Below are 24,083 nucleotides of genomic sequence, written 5' to 3'. Positions count from 1 at the left end.
TTTCTTTCGAGCCCCAGGAACCTGTAACGGGAATTCTTCCCAACGTTGAAAAAGAACGAGAAACGAACTTTCGTTCCTGTTTTGAAGGAACGCACTGCTTCGGTGGAACTTCACCACAACAGGATGGTGCCGAGTCGGCAATTAGGCCCGAGTCTTACACCTGGCGGCGTCCTTCGAAACACTGATTAGACACCATCCCAGGCTTACACACCACTAATAGCGTCCAATTTCTGCTTGCGCGCGTTCTTGCTGTGATGACGTCAAATTTTTTAGTGCACGCGTGCTTTGATTAGGTTCGAAATTTCTGCAGGCTACTACTGCCTACAGGCAGTGACTCGGCAGTTTTCGTTTGGGTGATGAGAGCTTTCCAGCGCTTACCACCCAAGCGACAAAAGCCAAAAGAAATGCCTTTAGAGGGGCCGCCTCCACGTGGCTTGGTCGTTCCGCGTTAACCTGCATTTGGAGCGCGAAGTGAAGGGTTCAAACCCTGAGTGGTCTTTTCTCCCAAGAAGTTTTTGGGAGTAGTCGCTCATCACCTCCGTCGCTCTGCGACGTAAAGCCGCAATATGTGAAGGTTTAGGCAGAGAGAGAGAGAAGTGGTCTGCCTTCGAGTGACGTCTAATACATGTTTTTCAACTGGCCTACACCCTAAGAATTCCAATTCTTCGAACTTCCTGCCGTGCATTGGGGAGACCCAATCGCTGAAAATTACGGATGGAGCTTGGCAAACGATTATTAGTGACGTGCGCTACCAATAGCGTCGCTATGGTCGATGTTCGCGATGGGCCAAACGTATATATCTTCCTCTATACCGATAATGCCTGCCCGATTTCCGGTTTTCACCGAGGTAAATACTGCCAATCGTGGCGAGCCAAAGACAAATCTTGCCAATTACGTCGACGCAAATTCTGGTTGTGATGTCACGAACGGAAGCCATTAAAAGGCACCACCGAAACATTTCAGCGCTAATAGCCACTGACAGCTCTAGAGACGCAGTGCCTATACCTTATTAATTCACGCTTTTTGTTTTGTGGTTTGGTATTCAGTGTTTTCATTGGTTAATTTCGTAATCTCATTAGCTATGGGGCGCTAATATGGTGCTTCACCCTTGAAAAAAATAATATTGTAGCGAAGGTTATGGCACAGGAAAGAAGAGAACAAGGACAAGAACACGGAGTGCTCGCGACAGCAGTTGGAAGACTTACCGCCGAATTCAGAAACCTCACTCAAACTACACTCAAACTCAAGGGCCCCTCCACTTCCTCGAGGAAGGCGCGAGGGCCGGCGCTGGCCAATCGCGAGGACGGATCCGTCCTCGCGATTGGCCAGCGCCGGCCCTCGCGCCTTCCTCGAGGAAGTGGAGGGGCCCTTGAGTTTGAGTGTAGTTTGAGTGAGGTTTCTGAATTCGGTGGTTAAGGCCTGTTCCCACATGCAGCGGAGCGCTACAAGCATAGCGCTTACCTCGCGCTAAGCGCGTGCTGATGGGAGCGTTCACCAGCTTTGTATCGCACCGTCAAAACTGTTGCTCATGGCAGACGATAAGTAGCTGACGGCACGTGAGGAGCGCTACATCAGCGCTTCGCTGCATGTGAGAACCGGCCTTTATGAGCAAAGCAAGCGGACGTCCAGTAAATGAACGGCTTGTAAGCATGAAGCGCTACATTAGTGTCGGAAGTGGGGCTCCGTTCCGTAATTCCATGATTTGTCAAATAATTCTTTTCGCCGCCCTTATACAGAACTGACACTTTGGCACGTTTCATTTTCCTATGGAATGTTCCGCACGACAAACACAGGTTGAAGACATGTACAAGTCATGGCGCAATGAATATGTCGAGAGTATATTTAAATGTCCGATATTGGTATAAGAAAAAAAATTAAATCGTCCCTCGTATTTAAAGGGACACTGACAGGGTATTTATGCTCGCCGAGGTTTTTAGTTGTACGTGACATATGAGAGCTCAACTACCCAGAACAGAATTTGCGGCTCGACATTCGGTTTCTTTCCGCCCGAAAACCGCCGATCAAGAACTGGCCGGTTCGAGTCTCGCTCACTCTCTTTTCCGCGGTCACGGGCCGTTTTCTAAGGTATCGATGCGAACACCAAATTTAATCAAAGTCGTGGGTCACTGAAGGCACACACTCAATATTAAAAATAGAAAAAAACATGAAACCCATTTTTTGTGGCTTCTAAAAAGCTGCAAATACGTTGATTGAAAAAAAAAAAAAGTTGCACAGAGAACCGGAAGCATTCTGTGCGTTCGTCGTTTCGCGTATCGTGGGACTCGCGGGGACGGCAATGGCAGCGGACGACGGGCGTGGGGCCTCTATTTCAGAACTGTCGTTCGCGGTACCGGCGAATTCTGTCTACTTTTAAAAGAGAAATTTGGGATTGATCAAAAGAATTGGTATTCATCCCCTACGACACTCCCGACCACCAAGCCGATTTGCACGAAGACGTCGCCGAGCCGTCGCTCCCTTCTCGTGGCTGAAGACATCGCTCGCGCAAACGTCAAGCACGACGTGTCTACTTCGAGTTGAATATGCACGCGTACGATTTCTTTACTAGGTGCGAATGTCGCCAATGCGCGGTGCTTCCAGACTTCGACCCGGGAGTGCTTTTGCTGGAGGAAAATCGATCGGCAGCAAACTTTCCAACTTAGTTACCGGCTGAATTATTACTAAGGAAAGAGATCCACCAGTACAGAGATGCCCCAGTAGCTCAGTGGGAAAGACGTCGCTTCACACGCGGTAGGACCGGGTTCGATCCCCCGTGAAACCATTTTATTTATTTGTTTTTTCAAAAAGTTTTTGATGTTTACATATCTTTTTTTTTTACAATTATCACTGAAGAAACAAACAAACAAATGTTGTGGAATACACTTCGCTGAATTAAATGGTATGGGATTTCCTTTTTGACACCTGCGAGCTCAATGTAATCACTTTCCACAAAATGCAAGGAGCATACAAATCAGGTAGCGTCCGCTTTCCGAGGTGGCCGTATATGTTCTACAGGAATTGCAGCCAGCCATTGGTCCCGATCCCGTTGATCTTTCGGAAACTCTGTCGCACAATGCCCCCCTTTTTTTTTTTCGGACGCATGACATGTGAGCCAGCTCTTCAAGCAACATCTTGGGTGTATTCTTTTCGGAGCCGATCATGGAAATTTACCACGGGCACTCACTACTCATCTCCAACTCCTCAATGTACAAAACAACTCATCTTGGAGTACAGAACAACGAGCGGAACAAACGTAACTGCAAAAGAATCGCACGGCGAACAGTTCCCTACGCCGCATGTCGTGTCGTCTGCTACCAAAAAAAACAAACAAAAAAAAAACGCACGGTCGGGTGTAGCCACGTGACTTCCGCCACTCACTCTCTTCTCTCCACGGCTATGTTCCAAATCTTACCCGAGTAATCTGCCTCCTACGTCAGCGGGTAATACCACGTGACATCGCGAGTAAACGATCCGCGACTCGATTTTGGAACGGCCAGGATAATCACCTGGATACTACGCGGATTGGCTTCGTCTTGGGCAACGGCAAAAAGGAAACACAGCAGCGATGGCAGAAAATTGCAGACGATCCTTTTGATCATGGAGAAAGCAACCGAAGAACGGTAATGTTAATGACGACGCGGTGTTTTTTGATGTTGATCCACCAGGCTCCATTACTCACCTTCGTTTTGAGCTGTATACTGAGATCAAAATTACTTCTTACAGCTAGACATAAAAAAAAATGTGTTTTTATTAATCAGCGCGATCGCTGCAATTCTAGTCACGGTGCCCTAAACGCATATATTCCACGCATTGTAATTTGCACCGATTATGTTTTGCAGAAATATATTCCGCACGTTGTAGCGGTACAGCGCGAGGGTGCTTCCTCCAGAATGATATGAAACTCACGTTCGCTATGACGCGAATGCGATTACAGTAAAATTTTCGAAGCCTTCACTGCTTTACAAACGTTATCCTCTCATTGCACACACTCTGGAGGAAACAAAAATGCTACATTATCATATACCGAGTTCAAACATTTTCGGCCTTGAACGTGAGAATGCAGCATTCCCCCAACGCCGAGGGCGAGGATGCGGAGAAGCTCCTGTTTACGCTCGCACTCAGATAATAACAAGTACACGTTCCCGGGGAAGGTGGACGGTCTGGATGTAATGCAGTCAATTCCTGCGTTGACAACAGCAAATCGCAATAACTACACATGCTGCACCTAATTCTTTGTCATTTCGAACGTCCGCCACCAAAACCAACGGAGCAAGCGAGCTTTGACGGCTGTCTGCGCAGAAAGCAGACGACGAACAGATCACGTGACGTATTTACTCGATTTGATCCGACGTTACTCCCCGATCGAGGAGGGTAGCGCGAGTTATTACTCCGGAGTAAACAACCCGCTTCTGGAACGCGGATTCTGACGTCATCAAGTAAGCTCGAGTAAGTTTTGGAACGCCACGGTACGAAACTTTTACTCCGGAGTCGGATCGAGTAAATTTTGGAACACAGCCCTCTTCTCCGATCTCCGTCGGGTTTCGGTTTCGGTTTCGAGCAGTTGCGTCTTTTGGCTTTATTAAAAAAAAATACGCTACTCTGTTGCAAAATATTAATTGGGTAGTCCTCCGACACCATAATAAAGCGCCTGGCAAAAAAATGAAAAAAATAAATTTTGGGGGGTGTCAGTGTCCCTTTAACGTTCATTTCAGTGATTAGAAAAGCCGCGAGCCGTTACGATACTTATTTATTCATATCAAAACAAACATGCGGGCGGGAATGATTGCCGGGGACGGATCCGGCGTTTTGCGCAGGCTTCGTCTTCGTCCCAGAATGCTTCGTGGCGTCAAGGATCGGGACATGACGGTGACCGTGCTGGGAAGGCAGAGGCTGTCCATGCCTTTGGGCATCGCGCCTTCTGCCATGCAGAGGATGGCCCATCCGGACGGCGAGGAGGCCACGGCAAAGGGTCAGGGAGGGAACTGGGTTTGCCATTTGTTTATAGTCACTGAGCACTTAATAATCCCGGGGTGTGGCTGATTATGTTAAAGAGGCCGTGCAACGAGATTGGGTTTGAATGGTTTTAACCCGAGCTTACAGGCAGTATACTCGGTTAAGCCTTAAGTTCAGACTGCAGCCAGAGCTACAAGCGCGATTTAGCCCTATTGTTTTGAAGACCGGTGGCTTCGCTGCATTTCCATAGGGGTTAAGCCTTTTTCTTTTTTTACTTTTTCCTCGGACAAACTTGATCTTTGCAAATTTTACAAAACAAAAATGCACCATCTGGAGGCAACTTTGCACAAAATCGTAGCGCGATAGGTTAAGAAACCGAATTTAGTAATCGATTCAAAGAGCCTGGCCACTATTTGGGACACCCTGTATATTATGAATGTCAAGGAATAAGGCGGCATTTCCTGAATGTACAAATATTGTTTCGTCGTCCCTTGAAGCTGTCTCTGTGACTACATTCTAAACATTGTTCGTGAGTTGACGGAACACGGTTAGAATCAATCTCGTCAGCAACAAAGGAAAAAAAACACAAAGGAAAACAAGCATTTTAGAGAATGACGAAGCTCGTAATAGCGCGTGGGTCAAAAGGGTCGATGGTCGTTCGAAGAGACGGCATAAATCGGGTTTTTAACGTATCGCGCTAGGATTTAATAAGGAGTATTCACTGGGCGCCATATTTGTGGGTGATGTCTGCAGCGCATGCTCTGAACGAGCCCACAATAATTGGTTGCTAAGACCGGCAATCTTGAGGGTGCGGAATGCACGTTACAAAGGAACTGTGGAAGCTCGCCATCAGCACGCGCTTAGCAGTCGTGCACACAGCTATGGCCGCCAGTGAATACTTCCTATACAGAGCTGCCTGAAGTTGGTGGAAGTTTTCGCTAAAATTGTGGAGATATTAGCTCGCCTGAGTAAATCAAGAAAAATAAGAAATAAATATGGTTTCCCTATACTTTGCAGGTGCACTAAAAAAAAAAATAAGTGTTACTGTAGCGTTTTTCTTTTTTTTTTTTTGGGGGGGGGGGCAAATAAAGTGAAGAATAGTTAAGCCAATTTTATTTTGGTTCCATTTCACAAATTGTTGGAGCGTTGTAAACGCCAGAATAGCCCACAACGATTTTCTGATGATTTTGAGATAAAAGGCTTAGCGATAATGTTTCTTTGGACAAAACCAGTTTTAATCTGCTTTCTTTTGACTCCCCGAGGGTTTCATGTATTCATATTCTCAGTTAATGAATGCCCCAGCTTCGAGCACCTCTATAGCAAATCCCAGCGCGATAAGTTAAGGAACCGATTTATGCGGTCAGTTTAAAGTGCGTTCAATTCATTTCGCCCACAACCGGATCTGAAAAAAAAAATATGCTCTGGAGGTACATTGAGTAGGTGTAGCTGAGGAGAAGGACACAGGATAGCTAGCACCTAAAGTGGCAATAACCTGGCTTGCTGTGGCAATGATGAAATGAAGCGAGCGGAATAAGAGGAAACAAAAACTTAAGATCGGTTATGGCGGCACATATGCACAGCTCTCTGAAAGCTTCTATTGGGGGAATTCACTGGGTGCCATATTTGAGGGCGATGTTTAGAACGCATGCCCTCAACGAGCTCGGCTTCTAAGACCGGCAGTCTTGATGGTGCGGAGTGCACATTGAAATAGGATTGTGAAATTGTTCGCCACCAGCACGCGGCTAGCAGTCGCGCACACAGCTATGACCGCCAGGAAATACTCCCTATAGGTGGACTACTATAGGGAGTATTCACTGGCGGTCATAGCTTCGTATCTGACTCCTGAGCGCGTGCTGACGGCGAGCTTCCACAATTCTATTTCAATCTGCATTTCGTACCATAAAGATAACCGGGCTTAGCAGCCTATGAGTGTGAGCTAGTTCAGAGCATGCGTTGTAAACATCGCCCTCAAATATGGCGTTCAGTGAATACCCCCTATGTACACCCTATAGGGTGTACATAGGGGGTACACTGGCTCTCTCAGGTGATTTGTGGGAAAGTATAGTCGCTCCAGATTTCCTATATATAGGAAATCTGGAGCGACTATAGTCTGCCACAAATCACCTGGGAGAGCCAGTATACTACACGGCCATTGGCTCTAACAAGTGATTCCCGAAAGAGTATGTAGTCACTCCCGATTTTTGTTAGTTTATAGACCTTTCCGGCGCTTATTACCCGGGAGAAAAGTACTGAGCCACTGAGCTGCAGGATGCATGCGCAGGGTTTCATGTATTGCACAAAAAAGCTACAACGAATGCGCAGAAGGCGTTCCACAGCCCAGTTGACAAGGATGGCAGCCCGCAGAAAACAATTTTTTTTTTGTGTGTGTGGAAACGTCTACCGTATATAGTTATTGGCAGTTTAGAAGATAATCTGGGAGCTATCACCAATCCAAGTGTACAGAGAATTATTGCGCCGTCTGCGACCCAGATGTGAAACAAAAAAGTGGAAGCCGTTTACAAATCCCTGTAACGCCGAATTGGAGCGCAGCTCTTGAGGAGGAGGAGTGAAGGGTACTGAGGGGAGGGTAGACCCCTCCCCCTTCTCCTCCTCCTCCCCTCATTCTTTAATATGCTCCGGGGGGGTGTCACGTGACTTCGGGGAGGGGGTCACGTGACCTCGGGGAGGCGTGACCTGGGGGTGACCTCAAGGCCACGTGACCCCAAAGGTGACCCCCACGTGACCTTGGGGGTCACGTGACCTGGAGGGGTCACGTGACCTCGGGGGTCACGTGACCTCAGAGGGGTCACGTGACCTCAGAGGGGTCACGTGACCTGGGGGTCACGTGACCTTGAGATGACCTTGGAAGGGGTCACGTGACCTTGGGGGTCACGTGACCTCGGGGGTCACGTGACCTTGGGGAGGCGACCACGTGACCTCGGGGGTCACGTGACCTCAGAGGGGTCACGTGACTTGGGGGTCACGTGACCTTCAAAGGGTCGCGTGGGGTCATGTTGGGGTCACGTGACCTTGAGATGACCTTGGAAGGGGTCACGTGACCTCGAGGGGTCACGTGACCTTCAGGGGGTCACGTGGGGTCACGTGACCTTGAGATGACCTTGGGAGGGGTCACGTGACCTTGGGGGGTCACGTGACCTTGGGATGACCTTGGTTACGCCGACGCCGACGGCGACGGCGACGCCGCTCAAGCCGGGAACGGGCCCCTAAGAGCTGCGCTCTAAAAAAATGAAAGCCGTTTACAACACCCTGTAACGCCGAATTAGAGCGCAGCTCTTGAGGAGGAGGAGGGAAGGGTACTGGGGGGGGTGGGTCAAGTGACCTCGGGGGGCGGTGGGGTCACGTGACCTTGTGGGAGTCACGTGACCTTTGGGCGTCACGTGACGTCGGGGGGGGGGGTCACGTGACCTGGGGCCACGTGACGATGCCGATGACGTCATCAGTGACGTCACTGATGATGATGACGATACGGATGCCGGTGACGTCATCAGTGACGTCACTGATGACGTCATCAATGATGATGACGATGCGGATGCCGGTGACGTCATCAGTGACGTCACTGATGACGTCATCGGTGTCGATGACGTCAACGGGGGGTCACGTGACCTCGGGGGGTATCCCCAGGTCACGTGACCCCGGGGGTGTCACGTGACTTGGGTAACCATCGTGACCCTCGTGAGGGTAACCCTAGTAGCCCTTGTGAGGGCAACTCTCGTGACCCTCGTGAGGGTAACTCTAGTGACCCTCGTGAGGGTAACTCTCGTGACCCTCGTGAGGGTAACTCTCATAACGCTCGTGACCCTCGTGAAGGTAACCCTTTTGAGGGTAACCAACCCTCGTAACCCTCGTGAGGGTTACGAGGGTAAGTAACCCTCGTGAGGGTAACCCTCGTGAAGGTAACCCTTTTGAGGGTAACTAACCCTCGTAACCCTCGTGAGGGTTACGAGGGTAAGTAACCCTCGTGGCGCTCGTGATCCTCGTGAGGGTAACCCTCATGAGATTAACCCTCGTAACCCTCGTAACCCTCACGAGGGTTACGAAGGTTGCGGTTACGCCGACGGCGACGCCGACGCCGCTCAAGCCGGGAACGGGCGCCTAAGAGCTGCGCTCTAAAAGGGGACTCAATACATGCCGTCGGGGTTGAAAATTTTTGGGTTGTTTCTTACATAGCCGGGCCATACATTACGTATTCTACGCCAGTATCAAACGAAACGTTTGCGGGTGTGGCAATACGTCTACTAATTGCTGCACATCTCGATCATTCAGCCGCCGAGAAGGCCGGCACGGTGATGATCCTCAGCACGCTGAGCACCACGTCGATGGAAGACGTGCGGAAGGCGGCCCCGCACGCCATCCTTTGGTACCAGCTGTACGTGTTCCAAGACCGAGAGCTGACCAGGAGACTCGTCAAGAGGGCCGAGCAGGCCGGCTACAGCGCGCTCGTCCTCACCGTCGACGCGCCCGTCTTTGGGCGGAGGGTCTCCGACGTCCGGAAGCGCTTCAGCCTGCCCAGTCACCTCAAGTACGTGAGTTAATGCAGGAGCCAGCGTGTTCGCACTCCTCATACACCATACAAACGACGGTGCGGAGGCTTCGAGGCTTGCTCCTTTCCTTTATGCCGGTCCTGTGACATTGGTCGTACAAGAAATCTGTCTGCTTGGAACATGCTTGAGACGTGCCCGCAGAGGACTCCGTCATGTCTGCAGAGAACTCCGTCATCTCTACGGAGAACTCCGTGTCTTTTGTGGGGTGTTTGAGCAGCGTTACTGAGGCTTCACCGTATCCATAGACCGACACGCTTGTTTATAAACAAGTCAGCGTTTGCCCGCACCTGGTGTGGGCAATGTGCGTGCGCAGAGACCAGATTCGCGTGAGGCAAAGCTTCTGCGCATGCGCAGTGCCGACAGCAGCGACACCGCTGTGGCGTGACATCAGGGAGCCGAGTTGGCGTATTCGTGACTCGCACTGCATGATGTCACATCAGTGGCAATGAACCTTTCCGTCTGCTTTACGCGTCGTGACGTTCAGATGCACGGCACCTGAAATTATTCAAGAATTGGAAGACGAGGAGGTGGACGTTGGTTCACCAGTTCGTGATTTTAGAACGCAGAGAAGGCGGAAGAAAACGCAAAACGGAGCATGTGATGACCTTCTCTTCCGTTCGCGTAATTTTGCTTTGGATTCTGAGCTCCTAACGATAAGAAAAAAAAAAATCGTGCCGCTACCAAGATATACGAAGCCTTCGGCACCGCACGAGCGTCCGAACAGCCTCACAATTCCTTCGTTGCAAGGTCACCTGGGATTTTCCGGAAAAGGGTGGCCTTTGCTGTTGAGCGCGTACCTCCTGCTGCACAGATTTCACACCACCCAATTCGTTCGTTCTCGGCAAGAACAAGCAGGATGGACCCATAATGACCATCAGCTCGGGGCGATGATGTCACGTGCAGACCATGTATACACGTTTGCAAGTAAAGGCCTCTGAGCGCCGCCTTTTTTATGTAGGCTTGGGTAGATCCTCCGATAGTATGGTGCCATGGAAGGCGTCTCCGTCTGATGTGTGTACCGTGTCCAAAAAAGTGATCCCTCGATTCCCGCCTGGTGACGTCATAAAAGTGTCATGCTAACGCCGGCCGCGTCCTGATGGTGTCACAGGAGCGGTGGCCCCTATTAGGGACTTTTAGCAACCGTTACCGTGTTCCCCGTACCGCACTACTGGAACGCGGTAACGGTTTGCTAGAAGTCCCTAAGGATCCTGTCATCAAGCGGCAACAAACCTAATTTAAAGGGTCTCGCGGTGTGTGATACGTGGCCGCACCATTAATAAGGGATATTTCTCAGGGCCTAAAGTAGTACATGAGCATTTCTGTGAATTTAAGCGACAAAAAAAGAGAGCTCGCATAAATTGTTTGAGGTTAAAAAGGCGACTGTCGTCGTCTCTCATCGGTAGCTCGGACACTGCACTCTACCATGAGAAGTATCCTAATCTTTTTTCGTCATGATTACTTTGAATATTTTAGTTTTCTTTCCCGAAAAGGCACGACACAGGACCCTAGACATCCGTTGGGGTATGGCGCCATGCACGTTCTTAAGGCTGAACTCCATGGGACGAATATTCTGCGAAAAATCGACGATTTTTGCCCGGCGGCTTTTGCTCTGCGCGTGGAATCAGCACAGTGACTGCTACGTCGCGCGCAAAGCGAGCGTGCCGTCGGATGACGTTCGTCACTTATTCGTCACATAATTCGCTCCATGAAATTCAGCCTTTAGCACATGCTCAACACTTGCAGACCATCGCGAATTATTCCTGGAAACTACCACCTTGTTCGCTCCCATCACCGAGATCGACCCATCTAAATCTCACTCCGATCGAAATCTTACATGCACCAACTGTTTCTTTCATTACACCAATGTGATGGCGCTGCAGCTGGAAAACGGAACATGCTCAGACGCTTCTTTCACTCGGAGAAAGGTTCCTGCACATGCGCAATGGCCACATCTCCTGTAGGAAAATACACGCGTATTTAGACACTGAATCGGTTTGTCTCTTTCTTTGTGGTCGCCCCAGCAATGTAGTCAAATTTGTCGTATCAAATATTAGGCAACAGCAAGATTTTCTTAGTTAACTGATGTCCTCGCTGTATACCATACGCGAATAGATAACAACAATAGGTTGCTACTTCCTTCTTGGCTTTCATTGTGCTATTCGCTCACGGAGTCTGTTACTGACAAGAGGGAAGGAAGAAGTCAATGGTTTGCTCTGAAGCTTAAGTGTTTTTTGCCCGTAACTTGACGCAGGTTGGCCAACTTCGACGGAAAGGAGTTGTCCAGTTTGTCGTCTGCCTCCGGCTCGGGCCTGGAGGCGTACGCAAACTCTCTCTTCGACCAGTCCTTGACGTGGGACGACGTTCAATGGCTGAAGAACCTCACCTTTCTTCCGGTCATCCTCAAGGGAATCCTCACTGGTGGGTCCCCTTATTTGCGGACATTACTATAGCCCCGGTTGCATATTCGGAAGAGCGTGTGGAGTTAAGTCAACAGGCCTAGTTTCGGCACTCTGAGTGGCACGCTTTCGCAGGCGACACATCGCCTGGTTTACGTGGAAAGACAGAGGTGAAGGGAACGAAGGTTAGGTAAATACGGCTCAGTGATTCACGAGCTTGCCTTCAGTCGGCTGACATATGTGCTCACGCTTGTCGGATAGGCAAATCTGAATGCCGGCTCAAGGCTAGTGCGTACGTGAGTCACTTACTTTCCTTTCCCCCGTAAACACGGCGATGAGGCGTTCCCCTGTAGACCAGGCGTTAATCAAAATACCGAAATTAGCCTGTTGAGCTTGACCGAATACGCGTTTATGGTGTTTTTTGGTCATGCTATACTTTGGACGTTCGCCACTTTAGCGTTTGAACCGCTAGGCAATGCCAAGTTTTGCTGCACGCTTGGATAGGCGGTAGCCGTCACCGCTTTTCTCCTTTGCTTCTTTTCCTTTGGGTTACATCACCCGGTTGCGAATAATGCCTGGCACGCGCCTCTAATTGGTACCCCCTTTTTTTCTGGCTGGTGTAACGGTATTGTAGGTGTTAAGAAGAAATATGTTACTCTAACGTGCGAATGAAAGTAACGCGTTACCGTTACCGATAAAAGGGAACGCATATATCGCTTCTACGTTACTTTTTATAGATACATTAGGGAGTTTTAGTAGATCGTTTTCGTGCAGCCGCTCTGCAGAGCGGAGCGCGGAATCGCCACTGCGCCTGCGCGCCGATGGCCTTGGCTGTAGAGTTTCGGGTAGCGGAGGGGCTTAGCGGAGCGGGAAACACGGTTTACTAAAACTCACTAATAAACCGTTTTACGGTTTTGATGTTACGGGCATGCATAAACGCCATATTATGAAGAAAAAAAAATCTTGTCTTAACAAAGCCCGAGCTTGTACTAATTATACTCATCAGTCGATCACATATCGTCTACCCTCATTAGTTAAACATTTGCTTACTAATACTCTTAATCTATACTTTATATAAAACGGGAAGAAAATTATTATTGATGCACTTATAATTCCATCGGACGTTGAGTATCGACGAACATGCGTTTGTTTTTTTCGATAAAAGCGTGTTATCATATAGCATATATATCTTTTATTTAAAGGACCCGTATTTTTTTCATGCAAAATTCGGCTGAGTGGACGCGATTTTGTTTCATAGGAATATGTTACTCTACATTGAAGTGCTTTCTTGCTAACCCTATTTCCCTTTCATAAACTGGTATTTTGTAAAATATTCTGAACAAAACTGTGCGTGTATTTTTGGGTGCATGCGTTTGTGTGTCGCCATTTTTACACTATTTTTTAAATATTTTTATATAAGATTTCGGTATTTTGTTAAATTTGCTTTATCGTATTAGCGTGTTTTTCTTCGTACATTGAAAATTAGGGCTGCTGCTAAACTCCAAACAGGCCCCAAGCCCCTTCAAGCTGCCTTTGACAGCTTTTTGTGTGGAGTACCGTTGACTTCAAGGCCAAAAATAAAGAAGGGTCGATTGATCAATAGCTTATAATTTTTATTGTTCCACTTGAACGCCCTCGAGGATAAACGCCGAAAAACGAAAGAATTCATAACGGGCGCCTGAAAAACAAAACAAAAAAAACATTGATGCGTTTTTTTTTGTTTTTTTTTTACGTCTCGGGAACAAAAAGTAAAGGGTAACTATGTTACACGTTACTCGAGATAAGTAACGTAAGTGCGTTATGCGTTACTGTTCTGAAAAAGTAACGAGTGCGTTGTTTACGTTATAGAATGGCGACGCTTTAATATACACAAAGAAGGCTGGGAAAAATAACTTTCAATCTATGTGGCTATGGATTTTCTTGCTTCATTTTGTACTTAGTGAAAAATACCGGCGTCGGCCATTGCACGAAAAGATATAAAGTTGAGCACTCAAACGACTTTCAGTCGCCGCGGTAAAACGAATACGCCCAGCTTATCGTCTGCTTATTTTTCCCGCTCTTCTGTCGATCTCTTCCCCTTTCTTTCTCGCGAGACTACTTCCATGATTGCTTATGATTTGCTGCGTACCATACCGCCCTGAATTCTGCGGAATCGCCGCGAATAGGGCGCCTTGGTGTGAGCGAGTCCTTACCTGGAGAGAGCCGTGTCGTTTTCTAGTGAAGCCCCATCGTATTTTCCACGTGACGTCATGCAACCATATGTGTATATGTTCCATCGATCCAGTTATTGACTGATAAATTCTCTGTAGGAGCTCACGCCGTTCATAGCTGTGGAAACTTTCGTTGCTTACAGAAACGTTACCTTCGGTGATGTCTCCTCGACGCTATTGGAATTAGCGTTATTGTCAGGTATATGTAACTTCTCTAGGTATACACTTTGGGAACTCAACGTTCGCAGGAAGATGGCGCGTGGACGGTGATTTGAGGAAATATTAGATATGCTATAAAAAAGATGTCTCAAAAAAGCAACAAAAAAAAAATACATGGGTAAGAAAGTTAGACAGGGCAAGGTGAGGTATCGAGATGAAATATACGTGAATGGAAAACAAAATGCCCTCACTTTTCTGCTGAGCATTTGTACTATTTTCTTGAAAGCTTTTATACATCTAAGTTTATTGCAAACAGTCGCCATTTCTGTTGTTTTTTTTTTGTCTTATGGGTTGCTTTGAAAAAATGCATCTGATAAATTTTATTTCAGCCGAGGACGCTGTCCTGGCTGTCCGTAATGGCATCCCCGCTATCATTGTCTCCAATCATGGCGGCAGGCAACTTGATGGAGTAGCGTCAACGGTAAGTTAATTCAAATTCAGATCCAGTTGGTTCTTTTTAACATACAAGAAACAATGGAGACGTTGGCACTGACGTTGTAATTTTTTATTGCGGAAGAGTTGTATCAGAAGAATGTGTTTTGTAGAACTGTTGGGGTATTGGGAGTTGTACGGCCATTTTGAACAGTGCTAGGAAGCCCACATCCGGAGCGGTATCACGCAAGCAAAAGCAGGTTTTTGTAACTTTCTATTTTGCGAAAACCCCCAGTACTTTTTATGCTTTCAATCTTAGGTAACCTTTGGCAGAAATCAATACACAAGAAATGCACTAATTTGACGATAACAAACCTTGAAGAAGGCGAACAAGGAGGACAAAGGACATGCACAAATCTCCAAACACAGCTAGATGACCGATGCCCGACTAAAAAAATCCGCCTGGTCCTGGTATTGAACCTGGAAACTCTCTATTTCCAGTGGAGCGCTCTGCCAATTAGGCTAATTAGAGGTTAGACGTCAGCACAGCAAACGGGCTTTGACAGCTGCCACCAGTCTAAAACCAACAAAGGTGGACGGCCTGCATTTTATTATTATGATGTCAATGCTATTCATGCAAAGGTATACAAGCGAGCTGGACAGGAATAACGGTAATGTATTATCGTTTATTATAATTTTTCTTGCCCAGCTCGCTTGCACGTTTGCATTAATTGCATTATCGTCATAACCTTAAAACGCAGGCTGTTTACCCATGTTTGTGGTAGACTGGTGGCAGTTGTCAAAACCCGTTTGCTCTACTAGCGAGCGTCTAACCCCTGGTTAGCTCAGTTTGTAGAGCGCACCAGTCACCTAGTTGTGTTTGGAGACTTATGTTTGTCCTTTGTCCCCTTTGCTCTCCTTCTCCAGGGATTATTGTTATTCTTCTGAAGCTCGCTTGCGCCTTTGCAATCATTGCATTATCATCACGTTATTTTGCTTTGTTATTGGCCTTGAAAATTTTATTAAAGATATGATTTTTTCTATTTGATGATGAACTATATACCGTTACGATCACGGTAGAAACGAAAATCACTACAGAAAATGTTCAACCCGGCATGATAAAAATTTTATCGTGACGTATATCTGTACGAAGTCCCTGAAAAAACAAGTTACAGGAAGATTCATTTGTTGATTCTTAGGGAATGCGTTGGCATAACCCTTGGAAACGACGCACTTGTCCCCTTTTAGAAAATGCTGACCCTTCGCTTTTCTCTTTTTGCTTTCTCTTTTGATTCCACTATATTTTGCTGCCTCTTTTTGGCCTAGTTACGGGGTCAGTGTTAGCGTTTCCCAAAGGGGGACACGTGTGTGGCGTTTCCCAAGGATCATTCCAACGAATTCCCTAAAAATCCACTAAGGGATCTTCCTGTAATTTGTTTTTTCACTCGACTTCAGTACTCTGCCTGTCAGAGTACGTCGACGCCCTTGGATACGGTCACCGATGTCACTCGAGGAAAGAACCACATCCATCGTTTTAACTACACACACACACACATCACAGCCCACGCACCGCAACTACGGAAACCCAGAGCGAAGAACAACCGGCGATGGCAGAGCGGCAACTGAGCACGCCAGCATTCCACCGCGCCGTGGCGCAACACCTCCTAGATAACAAACCCCTAGTGCATAAAGTCCCTTGATACTTCTTTTACAAGTAACGACAACCAATACAAATGACAAGGCAGATTCTGCCGGAACAAAATGGCGGCATTCAGTTCAAACCTTTGCTGTGCGCCGGTATTCGTTTCCTAAAACCTGCTCAGTCACGCAGTCGGAGCTTCAAAGAATGTCGCTACTTGTAGGAAGCTCTTATCTCCGGACTTTACTAGTGCTGAATGAGATGTCGTCATCCGAGAAGGCCAACGCTGGACACAGATTGGACACGACGATTGCGTCAACGTTCGGCTCAAACTTGACTCGAAGCCGAGCGCTGACGCAGCACAATCTCTCTCTAGCGTTGGCCTTCTCTGATGAAGCCATCTCATTCAGCACTACGGGTTTGTTAACTTGGAAGTTTTGCAAGGGGCCTCCTCCTCTCTACCTCCGTGCCAGCTGTGCGCGTGACTTGAAAGAAAACGAAAGTGCTTGTTTTGACGAAAACCCGGTGGCGTCTGTCAGTTTGTCAGCGCCGGGGAGAGACGGAGAGGTTTACGCATGCTGAAGTCAGCACTTCGGGTCACCCTCTCCCCCTCCTTCTCCCCGGCGCTGAAGAACAAAAAGACACCGCCGGGTTTTCGTCAAAACAAGCATTGAAATGCTAACGTATTAAAAAAAAATAATTGTACACGGTTTGTTTTTAAATTTTGGAATCCCTAAAGTATCATTCGCCTTAAAGACGGGCGGTTCATCTTATCCAGTCATACGCTGGGCGTCTCACATGATCGGTCAGTACCTTGAACACAAAGTTATATTTCCTCGCAGATGAAAGTAATTTTGTTGCGTGAATGTTTAGACAGATGGAAGTTAGCCCTGACGGGCGTCTGTAATGTCTCCGCTGTAGATGATAAATTTAGCCATTGCAGTACCATTGCTAGCCTGAGGCCTTTAACGTGCAGCACGCAGTAGTGATTACACGTACACATGCCGGTACAATGTTTATCCAAGTCGAAATGGCCACGGGTGGGGATTGACCAACCATCCCTAATCAGGAGCGTTAACTTTCCCGGCAAATGATTTACTTACGATTGGCAATGAATATTGTTTTGTAATGATAAAGTGATCGTGGATTCATTTTTCTGCAGATAGAGGTCTTGCCGAAGATTATGCGCGCCGTCTATGGGCGCATCGAGGTGTATTTAGACGGCGGCGTCCGTCAGGGTACAGACGTCGTCAAGGCACTAGCTCTAGGAGCAAAGATGGTCTTCGTGGGTCGTCCTGCCCTCTGGGGACTGGCATACAAGGTAGGCGTACATATCTTCTTGACGTGGGCTGCACCAAAGATGCATGTACTTCAGGCAGTAGTACCTTTGGAGGTGCACCTACTGAACGAATACTCCAAGAACAAGAAGCTCGCGCTTGTAGACCTCGTCTATAGTTAGCAATGCATGTCCTTGCTTTAATGTCGGGTTGGAGCCCAGTGTAAGTGAAGCTTATAGACAACTGCGAACATGGCGCCTCGACTTCTGTGCGAGCTCGATTGCAGCGTGTGCGTGAGCTTGGCTTTGGCTGGCTTGCCGGTTGCACCTGCTTGCCCATTGTAATAGCAGAAACATGGTGGCGTCATGCCCCGCTTGCAGTAATGTAGGAGAGAGCTGCTTCAGCATAGGATGATACTGGCCTCCTGTCAAAGCCAGCATACCCCACGATTAGGAAAATGCGATAAATTAGGCTTTCTCGATTTTCGAATTTAGGTTTCGAATGTTTGTTTGTGTTAGCAGTTAATGTGCATGCATTTGTCTGTTTACTGTGCCCTTAAACAGCTCTTAGCATTCGTGTTAGGTAAGGCAGTCTAGGAACCCTGGGGCGATAGTACCCTTCGTCAAAGCAGTTGGAAGAACCAATCGTTGTAATCTACGGAGGCTGCTGGGCGAATAACGAGGATGATAATATGTTAGATTCAACATGTTTATACTTCGTTTCACCTTAATTCCACATGCTAGCCGACGCTATGAGCTCATGGGACCAATCAGACATCGTCAAAAGCGTACTGTCATGATGTTGGTCGTGTTTTTGTACGTGTTCTGTCATCGCTAAACCAACCATCAACAGAAACGATCCGGTGACTTTCACTTTTGACGTAGCTTGATTGGTTCCATCAGGTCGTAGCGTCGGCTGCTTCTGTACTTGGGCTGAAACGAAGTACACACTCTAAAAGTAGGCTGTGCGTCTGCTTTTTCGCACACACTCGGAGAGCCAATTACCGCAACTTACTGAGGCAGCTCAGCGAATGACGATGCCGAAACATATATTTAGACCAAAAAAAAAAAACGCAGTCTGAGTTGTGACATTGAGCAATGCAAGCTTGACGTTTTGCATTGCTTAATGTCACAACTCAGACTGCGTTTTTTGGTCTAAAAATATGTTTTGGCATCGTCATTCGCTGAGCTGCCTTTGTAAGTTGCGGTGATTGGCTCTCCGAGTGTTGTGCGGGAAAGCGGACGCACGGCCTGTTTCTAGAGTGTAGACATACTCTCCTGCAACGTACTTGGCTCTCCCAAGTAAGTTCCGAAAATATAGCTTCTCCATATTCTTTTTTTTTCTTTTAGAGTGTAGATGAGTACTACATTAACTTCCTGTTCCTCATGTGGTAGGCTTATGACTAATCAGGTGTGATGCTGTGTGAATGGTCTTTTCTTTATGTGTATGTTTTTTCTGGTTCAGCTGACCTTACCTATAGTGTAAACCAACTAGCTCACCTCAAGCCTGTTACAGTGCTTGTGATTTTCGCTATTAGCTAGAAGGCGTTAATACGTCAATAACGAATATTATTTGACTCAATTGATGAAGAAAAATAAGCACGAAATCGATCGAGCATTCGGCCATTATTGTTACTATTGATGCTCAAATTTTGCATGAAACCAGTGCCGCCTTGATTGGAATGTAGACGCAGGGTGCATGGCGTTGCTGCCTTTTTAAGGACGTGTGGCACATGCTATGTAAGGGCTTATGCAAGAAAGTAAACATTTCATGTAATTCATACCGCTTCACTTGTACTGTTGTGCGGTGCTGTTTGCGTGTCCGAGTCCTGTTTTCAGAAAATGTGATGTACTGAAGTAGTGCCTGTATAACATAGAGATAAACCCCGGAAACTAAATGCTCCATTAAGACGTCTATTTTTTTTTTTTTAGAAGTATAGGAAATCTCTTTTGAGTGTTTAGCAATAAAAAAAAAGCGCTATTTTGACGATTTCAAAATTAATAAACGTCCCTTCATGACGTGTTTTTTTCATCTTTTTTTTTTTTTGCAGGGTCAGCAGGGCGTTGAGAAAATGCTGGAGATATTCAGGGAAGAGATCGACAGAGCAATGGCGCTTCTGGGTGAGCGATTCCGTAGCACTGTACTCGTAGCCTGCTCGGCCTTTCCGGAAAACGAATGAAGAGAGCGAACGTCGAATGGCCTGCGATGTGGGTTATTCGGCGTTCCTCGAGGATTAACGCCGCTGAGATAATCTCCGGAAAGCCTTCGCGAAAATAGCTTACTTTGGTGCAATGCCAAAAATAAGCTTCCTCAAAGCGTACCTTAAAACAAGTTCGGGTTCCGTCCGATCGTCGTGAACTGTCGTCGACACTGTAGAATGGATATGTTGTGTTATTTGAGACTCATGTAAATCGTGTTCGGGTAGCGCTGCACCGTGGGGTACGTTCAATATGTTGTTCGATTGACTAGACTTGTTAAAGTTAGAGCGGGAAACACCCATGCCTTTCAGCTATCTTGTGTGGTCAAGTAGTTTCGACAGTTGAATGCCTTTGGAGATTGACGCGGCTGAGTGTAAGGCGCGGTAAAAAAATCTACATAAAAGAAAACAAACATTCCAGTTACATTTGTTCCGTCCCTCGTGCACCCACCAAGAACAGCTTTCATGTGTTTGTTTCTGTCCTCGAAAAATGGTAGAATGCTTTCTTAGAAAGGCATCGAGAGACTCTAATCGCCATGAAACGCAAAAGAGACAATAAAACGCAGCAATTTAGCCGCCACCGGTGTCCGGAATCATGCATATGCAGGGCTACCACAGCACATTGACGGGGAAATTCACAGCTTAGCGCAGTCGGGCAACACTGACGTGCACACTGAAAAAAACATTACGCCGCCGATAGTCGGCAACCAGTGGAGGTAACGAAGAGGAGATTGGAGTGCTGGTGGAGGAGGACAAGAGAACACGACTACGAGATTGGCTAGTGTAGCTACTAGTATGGCTAGATCTAGCGCTGCTGAGATCCCCCGATACAAAGGGGTTGAGCTCAAAATCCAAATCCAAAATTCAAAACAGGGAGGCGCGCGCGCTGCAAATCGCTTCGCTCGAGACTGCAGCTACAAAGGTCTATACAGTCACCGTAATCACCGTAATGTTTTTCCACTTGCATCCCGCACCATGAAGATTGTCGTTTTTAGCACCCTATTAATGTGACCTCGTTCTGAGCACGCACTCTAAACATCGCCCTCAAATATGGCGTCCAGTAAATACCCCCTATATATTAGTGCGGAATGTTAAAGATCTGAGAAAAAAACGTTGTGAAATGCATTTGATACTGCCCATGTGCTCAAGAAAAGCGAAATGTCGAACTCAGCATATAGGGGGCTGGTGTGCTCAGTATAGAAATGCGGTATTTCGTTTTCAATCGCAACAGAAATACACGGCTAACCTCGAAAAAGTTATTCTTCGTGCCCTCTCTACGTGTGCGTGGGTATCTAGGAGGAAGTTAATTCTCCCTCCAGAGGAAGTTCTCCCTCCTTCACAGTTCTCCCTCCAGCTCTATAGAGCTGGAGGGAGAACTGTGATATGGATTCACGTATTTGCAACATGCCGTGGAGGATTATGTCTCTCTGTTCCCAAGTTTCGTAGTAAAGTCAACGCTTGGAGAAATAACTTCAAGGACAGATTTCATAATCCTCAAAGTGGCTGTTTCTATTACACTTCCGAAGGTTATTTTCAAGTATGTATGGTGACGTTTTCAAGGAGTGCACCCCCACTTTCTGGGGATTTACGAAGTCAGATGACCCCTCCAACGCTTTATTTTGAACAATTAGGCCGGGCACACTGGTGCGCGAAGCACTGTGCATCATGAAATCGGCGTGAAGGTCTATTGGAACACACAGTGTTTGTTTTAGAGCGCAGCTCATAGGCGCCCGTTTCCGGCTTGAGCGGCGTCGCCGTCGGCTTCGACGTCGCCGTCGGCGTAAACGCGCGGCGCATTATGGGTAAATTTCCCCGCTAAATTTAGCGGAAAAATTTCCCCGCTAAATCTACTGGAAAAATTTTCCCGCTAAATCTAGCGGAAAAATTTCCCCGCTAAATCTAGCTGAAACATTTCCCCGCTAAATCTAAAGAAGAAATTTCCCCGCTAGATCTAGCGGAGAAACTTCCCCGCTAAATCTAGCGGGAAAGTTTCTACGCTAAATCTAGCGAAAAATTTCCCCGCTAGATCTAGCGGAAAAATTTCTCCGCTAAATCTAGCGGAAAAATTTCCCCGCTAAATCTAGCTGAAAAATTTCCCCGCTAAATCTAAAGGAGAAATTTTCCCGCTAAATCTAGCGGAAAATTTTACCCCGCTAAACTTAGCAAGAAAATTTCCTTGCTAAATCTAGCGGCAAATTTTCCCCGCTAAATCTAGTAAAAAAATTTCTCGGGGGGTCACGTGACCCCCCCCCCCCCCCCCCCCCCGAGGTCACGCGATACTCCTCAGGTCACGTGACCCCACCAAGGCCACGTTAACCCCCCCCCCCCCTCTTCTGAGAACACGTGACCCTCAGTACCCTTCCCTCCTCCTCCTCAAGAGCTGCGCTCTCATTCGGCGTTACAGGGAGTTGTTAACGGCTTTCATTTTTTGCATGTGTTTCTAGCCCACGAATGAGTGTGTGCAGCAGCTTTGCCGCTTTGCCCAGTACCCGTACTCGTGCAGCGTATGCTGCTTGGGTCTACAGAAATTCGATTGCATAATTGATTGATTGATTGATGTATTGATTAACTTTACAGGGAGCCGCACCTTGGGTGATCTTCGGCCGCAGTTGGTTGCTCGTCAAGAATACTACGCCTCCCTTTGAACGGTCGTCCGTCTTGCGTTGACCAACAAAACAGATCGAAGCGTTTCGATCTCTAACAGGATATTGATCGCATGGTTCATCCATCAGTTTCACTTTCTCTCACTGCCATTAGCGCTCATATTTGTCTCAACCAGGGGTTTTCCAAACGTTTTGACCCAGGAACAGGATTTGAGATCCTCGCGCTCTGGAGGGTCGAAGCATAAATAAGTAAATCAAAATAAAAAGGAACTACATCAATAAATCTAGAGAGGCAACAAAATGGTGAGTTGGGCCAGTTGGTTCATTATGGGAAAAGACCAGATTGATTTTCCTGCATAACGCAGAGAGCTTTTTAGGGGCTGAAAAGACGACAGGAACGTCGTAACGTTCCGCTACTTAAAAAGGTAGCGGAACGTAACGACGTTCCTGTCGTCTTTTCAGCCCCTAAAAAGCTCTCTCCGTTATGCAGGAAAATCAATGATCCTGAAGGGAAGAGTGACGGGTGTAAGAAAAAATAAGTTCGTGGAATGTGAGACCGGTGTTGTGTATGACATTCCGCTTTCCTGCGGTGGGTCTTACGTAGGCCAAACTGGGCGTTGTGTAAATGATCGCGCAAGAGAGCACTCTGCTTCCTTAAAACAGTCACCATATGGGCACCTGGCTGTGCATTGCAACCGATGGGAGTGCACACCAGTTTTCAATGACATGGCAATCCTGGTGCGATACAGCAAAAAGATTACAAGGGAAATTCATGAGGCGTATGCAATAAAGGAGAAAGGTGCAGATAAGTGCATAAGCGAACCTTCCATGACTCCGTCAGATAAAGAGTATTTATTCTTAGATAAAGAGTGGGCACGTGGAAAGTGACGTGGGGTGTTTTAAAGTGTATATGAGACTGTTTTTTTTTTTTTTTCAGAAATGAAACTTAAGTTGCGAGTGCGCCTTGTGTCGTCGTTTCCTTACTTTGTCCTAGTCTTTCGGCGCTTGTCTTTTCCCATCTAGAAAGGGGTTTAATTACAAAAAAAAAAAATAATAAAGTTAGAGTTTAAAAATTATCAAGTGGTTTAATAAATACATTTTGAATTTTAATTTCAATGTTGAGTTAATTATGGCATTATGAAAAAATACACGAGTACACTTAAGAGTGCTTCCATGTATGAAAGCGAAAGCCAGTCAAGTACGACGCCTATGACGACGTCGAGGACGACGGCTAGGACGACTTGTACGACGACCTTAAGGACTACTTGAAGAACGACGCCTAAAGGACAACGTCTAGGACGACATCGAGAACGAAGCCTAGAGGACGATGTCTAGGAATTCATATTGATTCCTATCATTTCGCTATGTCATCCTTCTTAATTATATTGCCTATAATTCGCCTTAGTTATAACGTAAACGTTTTGGTACTTTTCGTGTCGCCGACGTGTTCTTCGCCCAAGGACTTTGAAGGTCGACTGAACGATGAGACATACAAGGCTTTCGCCTTATTAACTGCGCCACCAGAAACCACACCGGGGCATATGAATAAAAATGCAGGGGAAGTTTAACTTATGAAGACTAATGGGACTCGAAAAACTTGTGTTGACACTACGCAATAGTTATGACGCGGGGCACTATATGTATGAGCATGCGAACAC

At 47.0% G+C, this 24,083-nt stretch overlaps 1 protein-coding gene across 1 annotated transcript in view; it reads left to right on the top strand.

Moving 5' to 3' along the window:
• LOC8050640 (hydroxyacid oxidase 1-like) overlaps positions 1-22,750 on the top strand; it is a 28,962-nt gene extending 6,212 nt beyond the window's left edge. Inside the window, exons 4-10 of the mRNA XM_040218452.2 lie at positions 4,812-4,966; positions 9,235-9,490; positions 11,764-11,930; positions 14,667-14,758; positions 17,511-17,669; positions 19,676-19,745; positions 22,400-22,750. Of these exons, the coding sequence (XP_040074386.1) occupies positions 4,812-4,966; positions 9,235-9,490; positions 11,764-11,930; positions 14,667-14,758; positions 17,511-17,669; positions 19,676-19,745; positions 22,400-22,467 (967 nt within the window). The 3' untranslated portion in view covers positions 22,468-22,750. The remainder of the gene's footprint in view (positions 1-4,811; positions 4,967-9,234; positions 9,491-11,763; positions 11,931-14,666; positions 14,759-17,510; positions 17,670-19,675; positions 19,746-22,399) is intronic.
• Positions 22,751-24,083: the final 1,333 nt, after the last annotated feature.

The sequence above is a fragment of the Ixodes scapularis genome, unplaced genomic scaffold (genome assembly GCF_016920785.2).
Source record: "Ixodes scapularis isolate PalLabHiFi unplaced genomic scaffold, ASM1692078v2 PGA_scaffold4__175_contigs__length_147842914, whole genome shotgun sequence".
NCBI classification, from domain to species: Eukaryota; Metazoa; Arthropoda; class Arachnida; order Ixodida; family Ixodidae; genus Ixodes; species Ixodes scapularis.
Note: the sequence above shows the minus strand (reverse complement) of the source record. Positions and strands in the feature narration are given on the sequence as shown.